General features: G+C 40.7%; 1 protein-coding gene across 1 annotated transcript in view; it reads right to left on the bottom strand.

Moving 5' to 3' along the window:
- PRTFDC1 (phosphoribosyl transferase domain containing 1) overlaps positions 1–13,364 on the bottom strand; it is a 100,003-nt gene that overhangs the window by 3,447 nt on the left and 83,192 nt on the right. Inside the window, 5 exon segments of the mRNA XM_005865889.2 lie at positions 191–267; positions 3,469–3,515; positions 3,993–4,027; positions 4,029–4,073; positions 5,515–5,532. Of these exon segments, the coding sequence (XP_005865951.1) occupies positions 191–267; positions 3,469–3,515; positions 3,993–4,027; positions 4,029–4,073; positions 5,515–5,532 (222 nt within the window).

Here is a 13,364-nt window from a genome sequence, read left to right as displayed (position 1 = left end):
CACACCCCCTACTGGGGATGTGCCTGCAACCAAGGTACATGCCCTTGACCGGAATCGAACCTGGGACCCTTCAGTCTGCAGGCCGATGCTCTATCCACTGAGCCAAACTGGCTAGGGCAATAATTAGTTAAATTGATAAAACTGTGAAGTCCTTGTGAAATGGGGGTAGGGATATGCATGCAACACGTACATTCAGATCTCTGAGGTATTCATTGTAATCTAAGGCATAACCCACCACAAATAAGTTTGGAATCTCAAATCCAGTATCTGAGCAGAGAGAGAGAAGAAAAAAAAAATCAAAATGTAGATAACAAGCATAAAGCCACCATATGTTAGTGTTGACACTTCAATGGTGAGGACTTTTCATTTAGGCAGAAGCAAGTGAAAAACGTGATAAGCAATGCATAGGACGAGCCCAGCAGGGACCTGGACCCTAGCGAGAACTCAGGAAGACAAGACAAACAAGCCAACATACAATAAAGAATGGCTGTACTCCTGGTATCCGGAGCTGAGAAAGGGCTCAGGCAGCCCAGCAGATACTAAGAAGTATGCATGAGTTAGTAATGTAGGCATGTTGTTCCAAAGCAGTATCCAGTGGCATAATGCCAATGCAAACACTCTGAAAAGCACAAAGTGCAGTTCACACAGGAGGTATTACGATACTGCAGTACGGGAGTAGGTGTGCAGGCTGTTGCAACTAAGAGGTGATCCTCACACTACTCAGTGTCCCCGGCAGGATACAGAGCTGGGAAGCAAAACCTGGGAGACAATATGAAGGAAGTGGAATTGTTCAGCTTGAGGAAGAGAATGCTTGGAGTTCACAATGCAGATGACAAGAATTAGCTCTTCATCTCTATTAAGGGCAGAAGGAGAGTAAATGGATTTAAATGCAGTAGAAGGTACTCAGGTTAAGCAAAAGAAGAATTTATTGACAGGAAGATGATTTTTATTGAAAAGGATCTTTAAGGAAAAGACCATACCTCTCCTATATTGGAGGCCTTGAGACAGAATAAATGTGCTTATGGTCCAATGATTTTTCAAGCTCCTTCCAATGTTTTGGAGTCCGTGTTTGTTTGTCACAGTATTGCAGGTGAGCGATACACTTGCCTGCTTTTATGAAACTATACCTTGATGCAGCCAATGGACTTAGAGCCCTGAGGAAGTTACCTCCATGGTACTGCCCACCACCGCTTTGATTCCTGTGACCAAAGATACTTCCACATGGAGAAACCAACTGGTTCCTGCTCACAGAACATGCTAGAGGAAAGGAACTTATTTTCTGGGGGACTACTAGTACATTATGTGTCACTACTTGACCGTCCAAACTGTAGGTTCTTGAGAAAAATAATCAGAGGAGACGGACGAGCAGAAGAAAAGATGTCATTGGACATAGAGGAAAGAGTCAATTAGGAGAAAGGAACAAAAAGTACAAAGATTCAGAAATCCAGAAAGAAAGAAGAAACAGGGATTCTGAGCTAGCTAAAAGAACATTAGGAAACCCTGATTGTAGCAATAATAGTGATTTTTACAGTGAGCAATGCAAACCCTAGAACAGGCATAGCAATTCAGACTGGGAAAAGCCAGCTGAGAAAGCCAAACCTTCAGAGTGTCATGGAATAAGAGGGAGACTTGGTTGAATAGGATGGGAGCCAGAGTGACCTATCTCTAGCTGGGTAAATGGGTGCAAGTCCTACTCTTCTGTTTGCAATTGCAGATGTTACAGGTATATTGCAAGCGTAAGAGCAGTGATTAAAACCAGACTGCCTGGGTTCAATACTGACTCTACAGTTACAATTATGTGACCTTGGCCAGCTATTTAACCTTGTTATGTTCAATTTCCTCGTCTGTAAGGTGGGCATAACTTTAGCATCTACCTTAGAGGATTAAATGTGTTAATCTGTGTATATAGCTCTTAGAACAGAGTCGGGAACATCATAGCCACTTACTAGTGTTTGCTGTTATTACTTTATTAATGTTGTTGCTATAAGTGACACAGAAATTTGTAATTAACGGAATGTCTGAAGTGAATGTCTTTCAGTTAAAACTTTTTCTGAACAGTGTCTTACATTATTTCCTTGGAAGATTTCTGTTTACTAACCCTGTCCAACTTTAACTACATCCAGATTATATTCCCCAAACCAATAACTGGACAGGAACACACTATTGGGTCTATCTGCCCAGAACTGACATTGTCTAGATTTAATACATCCCACGCAGGAATGAAACTTGTGTTTTCGAATAAAGAGTCACTGGCTAAATAGCACTGGCACATTACCCATCCATAGCATGCTTCTCTTGCTGCAATGTTTGTTCAGCTTGCTAATGAGAACTGTGGCCAAATTATCCCAGAGGCTGGAGAGCAAATGTAAGTTATAAAAATCAAGCTGAAGTCTGCCTATGCAAGTGAAAAAAAAAATCACCTCCAGTGTTAGAATAATAAATAATCAAGCTGCTTGTTTATCCTCCTGCCCTAGATGAGAAAAGTCCTCCAGAACACACGTCTGAAGGCAAGTGTGAAGATAGTATCTATAGATATTTGCTCTGCTAATTCTCTGTTATTGTTTTGTTTCTGTGAAGTTTTTTTTATTGAATTACAGATGACATACAATATGATCTTAGTTTGAAGTGTACAACATAGTGGTTTAATGTTTTTTAAAAATGTATTTTTTTTTATTGATTTCAGAGAGGAAGGGAGAGGGAGAGAGAGATAGAAACATCAATGATGAGAGAGAATCATTGATTGGCTGCCTCCTGCACACCCCACAATGGGGATCAAGCCCACAACCTGGGCATGTGCCCTTGCCTGGGAATTGAACTGTGACCTCCTGGTTCATAGGTAGACACTCAACCACTGAGCCACTGCAGCCAGGCATGGGTTGATGTTTTTATTCATTGCAAAATGGTCAGCACAATAGCTCTAGTTACAATGTTATTGACTATTCCCTATGCTGTTCACTTAATTCTTTGTGCTACTGAACTTTTGTTTGGAGTGGTGGGGAGATGACTTGGATTTCCCCTTCGTGTGCTAAAATTCAGGCTCGCTGCATGTCAGCACTGTGCATTGCCTGGTATGAGAATGCCTCTGAACCGTTACCCGTGCCTCTCCAGTCCCATGTGGGGATGGCGGCCACGGCGGGAATCCTGTGCATCTGTGTCAGTCCAGACAGCCCGAGTCTCCCTCCTCCACCTGAAACTGATTCTCTGAGCTCTTGGAGATAAGGTTCTATGGAAAACCTAGATATCAAAATATCCATGCACACAACTGAGTTCCTGTGAGCGGAGCAAGGCAGGAAATGTAAGCCCCTTGTTGTAAAGAGTTCTAGTTTCGCTAGCAAGGCTGGGAATTTGTGGGTCTTTCAAACCTATGCAGCTTCCACTTCAGACAGAATACCGACAAATGGGAATTTCTTATACACAAACTACCACCACGAAGCAACCCATTAACAAACAGAAAACAAAAACACCTACAGTCAGGTCTAAAGCCATGACTTCTAGGTGTCCTCTTCACCAACAAACTATCATTAAAAAAAAAAAAAGCTTCAGTGATCCAAATAAAATCTCTGTGAATTGCAAATAAAATGAAATATCATTAAAACATGTAGTATTTAAAATATGTATTTTTTCCCCTTGAGCACATGGGGCATCATCCCAGCCCTCCAACTCATGCTTCTGCTACTGCGGCACCAGCTCAGTGACTCTCAATAAAGGAAGGGAGGGGGCCCGGGCCCTGGGGCCCAGCCAGCTGCTCCTGGAAACAGCTCGAGGCACAGTCAAGAGGGGCTCAGCCACAGCAAAGCATGTGCTCTTCCCTTTCCTCTCTCTCAGGCCCGCAGTTCAATGGGCTGTGTGTACAGTGTGGCCAAACTGTAGCACCCCAGGGCAGAAGGTCACTGGTTTGGAACAGACTGCACTCTCTGAAAACAGCATCCTGTACCAGCATCCCTCTTGGGCTCGTTTGGAAAGACAGAAACAATGATGTGCGTCCTCCTCACCTGGCCACCTGAATCATGTTGGGCTTGTGTTTTTCCTATGCTGCCGAGCAGCGGTTTCATGGTCCCCATTTCAACAACATCCTTTGCAAAGAGAAGAAATTCAACTGAATGCACTTGGGCAGCATAGTAGATTTTTCATTCAGGCAGATAATTATATTCCTTATTAATAATGCATCCCTATTAGAATTGCGATCAAATTGGAGTCAAAGTAGGAGGCAGAATTGGTTCTATTTTTTGGACTGGTGCTTCTTTCTGGAAGCTCGGTTGTGGAAATACATTGGTGAGTATTTCCTCAAACTCTGAGCTGGGTTGAAAGGCTAAATTCAGCCTTTGGAGAGCATGTGGGGCTCTCCCTGAGTACATTTGGACTCGCTCACACACTTTCAAGGACTGCGATTTGGCCCTGAGGTTATGTGACACAATACAGGACGCATGAATTTTCATGGACCGGGGATGTACATCTGAATACACTGAATGGATAAACACCTCCCCCTTGCCCTCCCCACTCAATAGGGGGCTCCACGGCTAGGAAGTGAGATGTGTCTGGACGGCAGCTGGTGACGGCCCTTGAATTCTGAGGGTGTGAGCCTGCAGTGAGCTGAGGCTCATCTCCGCTGATGAGCTGCTGCTCAATTAGAGTAGAATGGGCAGCAGCAATTTATTGTCCTCGGGACAGAAATCAGCTGTCAGGAACTGATTATCAAAACAAGAGGTCTGAATTTAGCCAGAGTTGGGCAATTCATTTGGCTAGAGGGTCTACTTTATGGGTTATGTCTGAGCCAGAACTGCAGATACATATGGCACACACAGGCAATTGTGTAACAAAAGCTTGAAGACAGCCCCTCCCCCCACTGAATTTCTGCCAGCTGATAAGACAGGTGTGCTCTTGAAGGAAACAGGAACGTTTGCAGCCCACTGCTGCCCCAGGGCCTGTGTTTTCTCTCTTTTTTCTTTTCGTTTATTCCTTCCCTTTATCTTTTTTTTTTCCTTTTTTCTTTTCGTTTATTCCTTCCCTTTATCTTTTTCTTTCTCTCTCTCTCCCCTCCACTCTTTCTTTTCTTCCTCCCTCTCTTCCTTCTTTTTAAAACAGAACCAATTAAATTAATTCATAGCTTTCCTTTGGACTGCCATTTTAAAATTGATTGTATTTATGATTCGATGCAAAGGTAGAATTACTCAAAGTCATTAGCAAGAACACTGAGGTAAGGGTGAAGAGGGTCCTAACCTTGGCTTAAGTATGAAGTAAATTTGGCTTTGTGGGTTAGTTTTCTCTTCTGTAAAAATGTCTGATTCACAAATGGGTATAATGACCAATTTAGACATGTGTGGAATTAAATATATAAACCTTTTAAATGCGTTATTTCAAGTCCCTGATTCTAGTTGGCTCCTACTCAATAAATTTGGAGAGCCATGCACACAGGGGAACTCAATAAATCCTTGGGCAACTTGATAACAAGCTCTACATTTTAAAACTCACCATTGATCCTTTCAACTTCCAAATATGGGTATAAAGTCAGCTTACCTCAACAATGAGGACATTCTGAAAAAACAAACAAACAACAACACACCAGTTATTCTCAAATCTAATGAAAATCTGGCTCACAAGATCAGCACACATTTTGCTTACGGTTGGAATTTTCCAATTTACTTATTTGGTCCTCCCCCAGTCATCTAACCCAAATGCTTGGAGATAATCGAGGTGTTCCAGATTCATTTTAATAGTCTCTCTGGAATTACTTGGTGCTGCAATACTTATTAATATCTATATTCAGGTTAGGAGCAGGCTTATCTTCGACCCTGTCACCTGTCTCAAGAGCTACCCATCATCATTCCACCTTCATAAGTCTGGCAAGTGCCCCGCCCAGCATTCTTTGGGATACAAAGCTTACTATGCATTTTCCAGGAAAACAAAGCCAGCATAAACTGCATTGCTAATGGAGACAGTGCTCTGCAGAGGAATCATGTGTTCAGCTGGGACAGCCCTTTTCCTGCATAGCCGCCAACATCACTGGGATTCTGCACTTACTCTCGAATTTTCAACCCTGAGGAAAGGGGTTGGTTACAGAGAGGGCTGTCAGGTGCCTGGTTTATCTTTTCAGTGACATGATTAGGTTCCTTGCTATGTGCTTTCAAGTCATTCATTGACTTCTCCCCTGAGAACACTGGTTATATTTCATTTAAATTTCTTTTTTGACCTGTCTTTCCAAATCCATGAGGGTGGGAATCATATTTATCTTGTTTGTTACTGTATTCTCAGTCTCCAGCACACATACCTGTATATAGATGCTAAATAATTATTTGTTGAATGAAGGGATAATAATTAATTATACTTATTGATGAGTTAAAATCAACCAATTAAGTGGATTAGTAGTTACATGTCAACACTGTCCCACCAAATTAAAATACGACTGTATTATTATGCCATTCCAATTAACTAAGTGGTGTGGATATTCCCTTAGTGTATTGGTTTCTTTCTTTAAATGATCTTTCATTTATCCCAATTATTCATATAATAGTTTAAAAATTGGATCAAGCCTTACACCTTAGATATCTTCCTTATAGAACTGCAAAAGGGATTTAAGTGATACAAATATTAACCAACCAACTAAAAACTCTGTTAAATTTGCACCATATTACTTTGTGTGTCAAATGCATTTTTAGGTGAAATTCTTTCTAGAAGTGTTTTTCTCTCAGGTATGGTATTTTATTCATTAAACACATGTTAAAAATCATAATTTTATCACTAAAATATAAGATTATTTTGTTGATTTTTAAAGTAGGTCACATTCCCAGTGTCCTCTCTACCCTGAGAATCTTACTGACATAGGAATCCCCTTGGTATTTGCCACACATTTGCTCTGCTCTTAACCATCAACCCATAACAGTTAGTTAGGATGTGAATTTTTAGTTTGAACAAGACTTACCAACCATGCCTATTAACCAATTGGAATACTTGGAGAATATTTGGTTAATTTAATTTCCTAGTTCACAGTCTCTTTTAGTTTTTATCTGATAATGAAAAACCTTTCTAAAATCTGTTTGTCTGAATTCTTGCCTAATTAAGTAAAGTGCACTGAAAGTAATTAAATCTGTTTTGTGAAATTTCAGAATCTTGCAAAGCAAGAGTCATCTTAGAAAAAATTAGCTTCAACTATAGGATATAGTGGTGGCTGTGTACTAATCCAGAGATATATTGTCAAAATTACTTAAACACATTTTAAAATCAAGGTGATGTTCAAAATCAAATAGAAAAATCTGTTTTTAAAAATGTTGATGTGTGCCTTTTTAAAGTATTTTAAAATGTTTATGTATTTAAAATATATTAAAGTTATCATGATATTCTTTATTATGCATAACTAAATATTATCACATCTAAGAAAAATGACAATTTCTATTATCATATAAAAGTTAGTACATATTTAAATTTCCCCAGTTGCCTTTAAAATAGCCTTTGTAGTTGGTTTGTCAATCTAAGATCACGCACTGGATTTGTAATTCTCTTTTATTTTAAAATATCTCTCTTTTTCTGAACTTCTGTTTCTCAATTTAATAATTTTTCATATCATCTATTTGCTGTATTGTACAATAGATGAGAATTTAGTTCTTTCACACTAACTCACTTCCTTTCCCCATCCCCTAATGCAGTTACTTTGTTATGACTCTATCTTCTTGTGCTGCTTACATTTTCCCCCCAAAAGAGTCAAGTAGTGTACTATAATTATATTTCCTCTTAGAGCTGTTTACTTTTTTCTTGGAATTCATAATTGTTTTTTCTATCATCTTCCAGTGTCGTATCCTGAAATAACCCTCCATTATTTTTTAAAGCAAGCTTTCCTTTCTTGGAAGAATTACTGTGAGGAAAACATTGGTTAGTTATGGTTTAACTATATTTCTCAGAGGATTCTGGAGGATTAATGAATGGGTTGGTAAAATCTGTAACAATACCAAGACCTTCCTGTTATGTACAGTACTGTACAGTATTAGAAAGTACGACCATTTAGTGGGTGTATGAATGATGGGCAGGGAATGCTGGTATGGACACACTGGCTTCTTTTAAAAGGAAACTGTGCAGATATCTAGAGTTAGTTAATGAGTTATACAGAACAGTATCCTGTATATAAAGAGGTAATATGCAAATTGACTGTTATGCCCTCGCACAAGATGGCCACGCCCATGTCATCACAAGATGGCAGCCTCATATGGTCACAAGATGGCCGCCCCATGTGGTCACAAGATGGTTGCCACAAGATGGCTGGCAGGGGAGGGCAGTTGTGGGCGATCAGGCCAGCAGGGGAGGACAGTTGGAGGGGACCAGGCCAGCAGGGGAGGGCAGTTAGGGGCAACCAGGCTGGCAGGGAAGGGCCGTTGGGGGTGACCAGGCCAGCAGGGGAGAAGTCAGGTGTTGATCAGGCTGGCAGGGGAGTGGTTAGGGGGTGATCAGGCTGGCAGGCAGAAGTGGTTAGGGGCAATCAGGCAGGCAGGCAGGCGAACGGTTGGGAGCCAGCAGTCCCGGATTGTGAAAGGGATTGTGAAAGGGGTCCCAGATTGGAGAGGGTGCAGGCTGGGCTGAGGGACACCCCCTCCCCCAGTGCATGAATTTCATGCACCAGGCCTCTAATTACATATATATTTACTTTCATTTACAGAACATTGTACTATGTTTTCAAATTCTTCATTAGTAATATATGCCACTGTCTGGATTTTTCAGTGGGCCATGTGTTACGTGAAAAGTTCACCTCTAACCAAAGCAATGCCTTTCCTGCTTTTGGAAGCTTGACTCTTTCATGTGAAACTGTTAGGGGTAGAATTAGAATATTGGGGACTAGCTATTAGTTATAAGAAATACTAATAAGAAATATTAATCATGCTCTGTTAACCATGATTGTTTTGTTCTGATTAAAGGAAGCACATTCAAACCTGGCTGGGGATTATACACGGGACCTGGGAGCTCACCTGGAAATGCAGCCCATCCTCCTCATCTGGGAGCTGCCTATCTTCATAGAAAGATTAACATCCAATCTTGTTGTGGAAAGGCAACAATGGAGTCCCCGATGCCCCCTGCCCTTTGCAAACCCCCAGCCCACATTGCCCACATTGCCTATAATCTGTAACCATTATACCCATTCTTATTCCTTTTGCCCACTTCCCCACGTAATCTTTGTCTGTATCCCATATAAGCAGCTGGCTTATGGGGGGTGGGGTGCAGAGCAGATTTTCGTGGGTGACCTGCTGCTCTCCCATACTGCTGGCATTATGGGAATAAATGTTCATATATGATTCAACCCTGTCTCTGCTTAATTGGCTCAAGTAGTGACTGGCAGCCCAGATCCATAGGTTCTCTGGTTTCAAAACAAAAAGTAGCCCAAGAGGAGAAAGAAAGCAACTATCCCAATTTGGAAGCATTTTCACCAGTATCTAAAAGAACTAATCTCTTTACATTTTCATGTACCAAGATTAACTTTACAAGATAAAGGATGAAGACTAACTCATCTTTATAGATCAACATATAACACGGAGACAGGTATATAATAGCTGCTCAAGAAATGCCTGTGGAACAGATCAACAATTCTGACCTAATTTCTTTTACTTTCTCTAGTTCGCTATATTTTTGATATACCCCCTCCAGTTTTTCCTTAATGATGTACAAATCCTCCTTAATTAAGTTATACTTAATATTTACTGTTTTTAATTTGGCACTAAGAAATCTTCTAAATTCCTTTTTTTTTTTTTTTTTTTTTTTTTTTTAGTGAGCAGTCTTGGAAATTTCATCAGAACACATTATGCCTCCTAAACATTTGCAATCTGATAACTCTGATCACTGAACCTGAGATGTTCGCCAGTTTCTGTCTTAGTCATCTCATCGCACCTAGCTCACTTCCTCCCAGAAAGCCAGTAAAATCTGCAGCCTGAGGGCCACCAGCAAAATTCTATGGGGGATCTCTGAAGTGTGTTCTTTCCCTGCTTATTGTATAATCCTAATCGAAGCTAATCACATCGAGCTTACTGAAGAAAAGGAAAAGAAGAAGGGAAGAATTATACAAACCTAAATGGTTTTCTTAAATAGGTTATTTAGTCTTTTTAAAATGCAAAATGATTAGCATATCACAGTCTAATCTTCAGCAGCTCAGTTTTGGGACTGTGGGCACACCAAGCAGAGGGGATGCCAAGCATGAATAGGAGTGTGAAGATAAACCCCAGGGAGAAAGGAATGTAGTTCAGCATTTCATTTTATGTGATAATTCACAAAATTGCCAGAAACATCAGTTGGTAGGCATTTCCATTATTGTTCTCCGCCTAGTCAGATACAATAAAAAGAAATGATTTCAAGAGTGAAGGCAGCCAAGTAGGACATTTTGGCAGGTTTCAATGTTTCATTCTGGCATTTGATTAGAAACTTATTTAGGGGCGGGGGGTGGGGCACATCTCCTGAATCTTGCACTTAACCTGTACATCTGTGTTTTCTCGTTGCCAGATTTGAGCTTGTTTCCATGCATTTGGTTTTATTCCACTCTTTCAGAGATTTCTCTTGAACACAAATAAAATCTTGCTTTACACACATTTTATGAAGTGCCAGGATTAAATCAACTTTGAAAAAAATCAGCCAGAGAACACGGAGCACAGACAGCTTAAATTCACTGAGTAAAATGCTTTTAACATTGTGAGTGAAGAGGCCATTTAACTCCATCATTGAGGGCTCCCTTATTCAACAGCCATGACCTATTTTGAATCATGACTCAGCCAGCCTCCCTTGTGAATCCCTCTCTCTTTGCTTAAAAAAAAGAAAGAAAGAAAGAAGGAAGGAAGGAAGGAAGGAAGGAAGGAAGGAAGGAAGAGAGGTGAATGGGGGCTGTCTAGAGTCTCCCTTTTCTAAATATGTTAACTCTCACGTCTTTAGAGGGATTAAGAGTTACATGGGACAGTTATGGGGCTTTTAGTGCTTCTAACTCATAATATGGGAAATTACACAGGTAAGCTGTTTCCCCATGTTTTTAAAAGTTCTTTCATAAACAAATTTGAAAAACTCCTTTCTAACCCTCCTGCCTTCATTTAACCATTTAACTCTGTCGCTGCTCCTTCTCTTCCACTCCTATCTTGCTCAAGTAGTTCAATTACACACTCAGGTTTGCTTCACCAACACCACCTCCTGGCTGGCCTCTCTCCCTTCCTTCTGTCAAGTCTACCCTCCTGCCAGGTTCATTTTCCCAAAACACAGCTTCATGATGTCACCTCTGCTCAACAACTTTTGTGGCTCCTCTTTGCTTTTCTGAGCAATTCAAACTCTTCATTGAGAAATTCAATGTATTCTACAGGCAAAATCCAATTTACACGTTCAGTTTTTTAAAATTATTATTTCTATAGTTCTGACTAATTTCCTTCACTCACACTGGCCCATGCCTGTCCTCTGCTCTCCTATTCCCTGCCCTCATTCAATGCTATTCTTCCTCTCCTGTGTTATTATTCCCAGACCTTCTGGTTCCAAGGAATCCCTCCTTCTCCTTTCACTAAGATAATTACAGTCCCAAGAAATCATTCCTTCTTTGGATTTCTTTAAGCTCAAGGAAAGAGTCTTGTGTGGAAAGCATGTGCTCATTTAGACAGAGTCAGGGAAGGCCTCCCTTACACAGGAGACTTTAGGCTGAGACCTGCAGGATAGGAGGAGAATGGATTCCAGGTGGAGGCCACAACTTGTCCAAGATCTTGGCAGGAAGGAGCCTAGCCACTGTGGTTAGAGCATTGTGAGGAGGTTAGGGTGGTGTCTGATGATACTGGTAAGGAGACAAGGCCAGATCATGCAGGTTTTACAAGCTGTAAAAAGGAGTTCAGACTATACCCTCAAGCACTGGGCATGGGCTGCTAGGTAAAATACAGAACACCCAGTCAAATTTGAATTTCAGATAAAGAACAACTAACTTTTTAGTGTAAGTATGTTCTAAATATTACAAGGGACATATGTATATTAAAACGTATTTCATTGTTTATTTGAAATTCCAATTTAACTTGGTATCCTGTTTTTCATTGTTTTTGTTAAGTCTGATAACCCTAGTTCAGAGGTTGCTGAAAGGTTTTTGGTAAGCAAGAGATGTGAACCAATTTGCATTTTAAGAAGACCCCTTTGGCTGCTTTGTGGAGAATGGTAAAGAGTGGCAAAGTTAACTAAAGGTAGAAGTTCAAGGAGACCAGTCAGTCCATCATAGCAACCCAGAGGAGGGGTGGTGGTGGCCTCACCCTGGGAGACCAGTGCTTCTCCAACCTTAATGTCCAAAGGAATCATCTAAGGCTCTTGTTAGAATGAACTCAATTCAGAAGATGTGGGGTGGGATCTGAGATGCTACATTTCTAATAAACTTCCAGGTGGTACTGACCTTGCTGGTCCCTAGATCAAGCATGTCAAACTCAAAGGCCAACACGGGCCAAATAAACAAGGTTTAAGTTTATGTAGGCCGCAAAAAAAACAAAAGCTTCAATTTTCATAGAAACATAGGTTTACGGGCCAAATAAACAAGGTTTAAGTTTATGTGGGCCGCAAAAAAAAGAAAGCTTCAATTTTCAGAGAAACATAGGTTTATTTCGATAGAGACATGCTGAATGCAAAGGACTGAAATAAATGAGTAATCATTAACATAAAATAATAGAATATTTTAATAAAAATTAACATTTTTTTCTTGAACATTAACTTACCAGACACTGAATAACTGCGCAAATTAATAAGGATAACACAAATAAACCTATTTTTCTTGTTCTCTGGAAGTGAAACATTTCCTGTTGCGCACACCAAGCAAGTCAGTCTAAGATTAATGATGTGGCAATCAGCTGCTAAAATATTCGCTGCTAGTATTAGTGGAGAGAAATGGTGCGCCTGCGTGTAAGATGCTAAAGGAAAATGAATGCAACACAGTTATTGTAATTAGTCATTAGAGAACGTTGTAGATCATTACTAATAATTATGTATAACAGGATATTGTTAAAATTAAGTGACAAAATTTTTATTAAAATGTTTCTTACATACCGTTATATTGTCTGGGCTGCAAGTTTGACATGCTTGCCCTAGATCAAAGGTTGGTAAACTATTGCCCATTGGCTAAATGGGGCCTGCTGCCTATTTTTGTAAATAAAATTTAATTGAAATATTAGAGGCCCAGTGCATGAAATTCATGCACGGGGCAGGGGGAGGGTCCCCTCAGCCCAGCCTGCACCCTCTCCAATCCGGGATTCCTTGGGGGATGTCTGACTGCTGGTTTAGGCCCAATCCTGAGGCAGTCAGACATCCGTCTCACAATCTGGGACCACTGGCTCCTAACTGCTCACCTGCCTGCCTGCCTGATTGCCCCTACTGGCCCCCCTGCCAGCCTGGTCACCCCTAACTGCCCCCCC

Source organism: Myotis brandtii, unplaced genomic scaffold (assembly GCF_000412655.1).
Source record: "Myotis brandtii unplaced genomic scaffold, ASM41265v1 scaffold215, whole genome shotgun sequence".
Lineage (NCBI taxonomy): Eukaryota > Metazoa > Chordata > Mammalia > Chiroptera > Vespertilionidae > Myotis > Myotis brandtii.
Note: the sequence above shows the minus strand (reverse complement) of the source record. Positions and strands in the feature narration are given on the sequence as shown.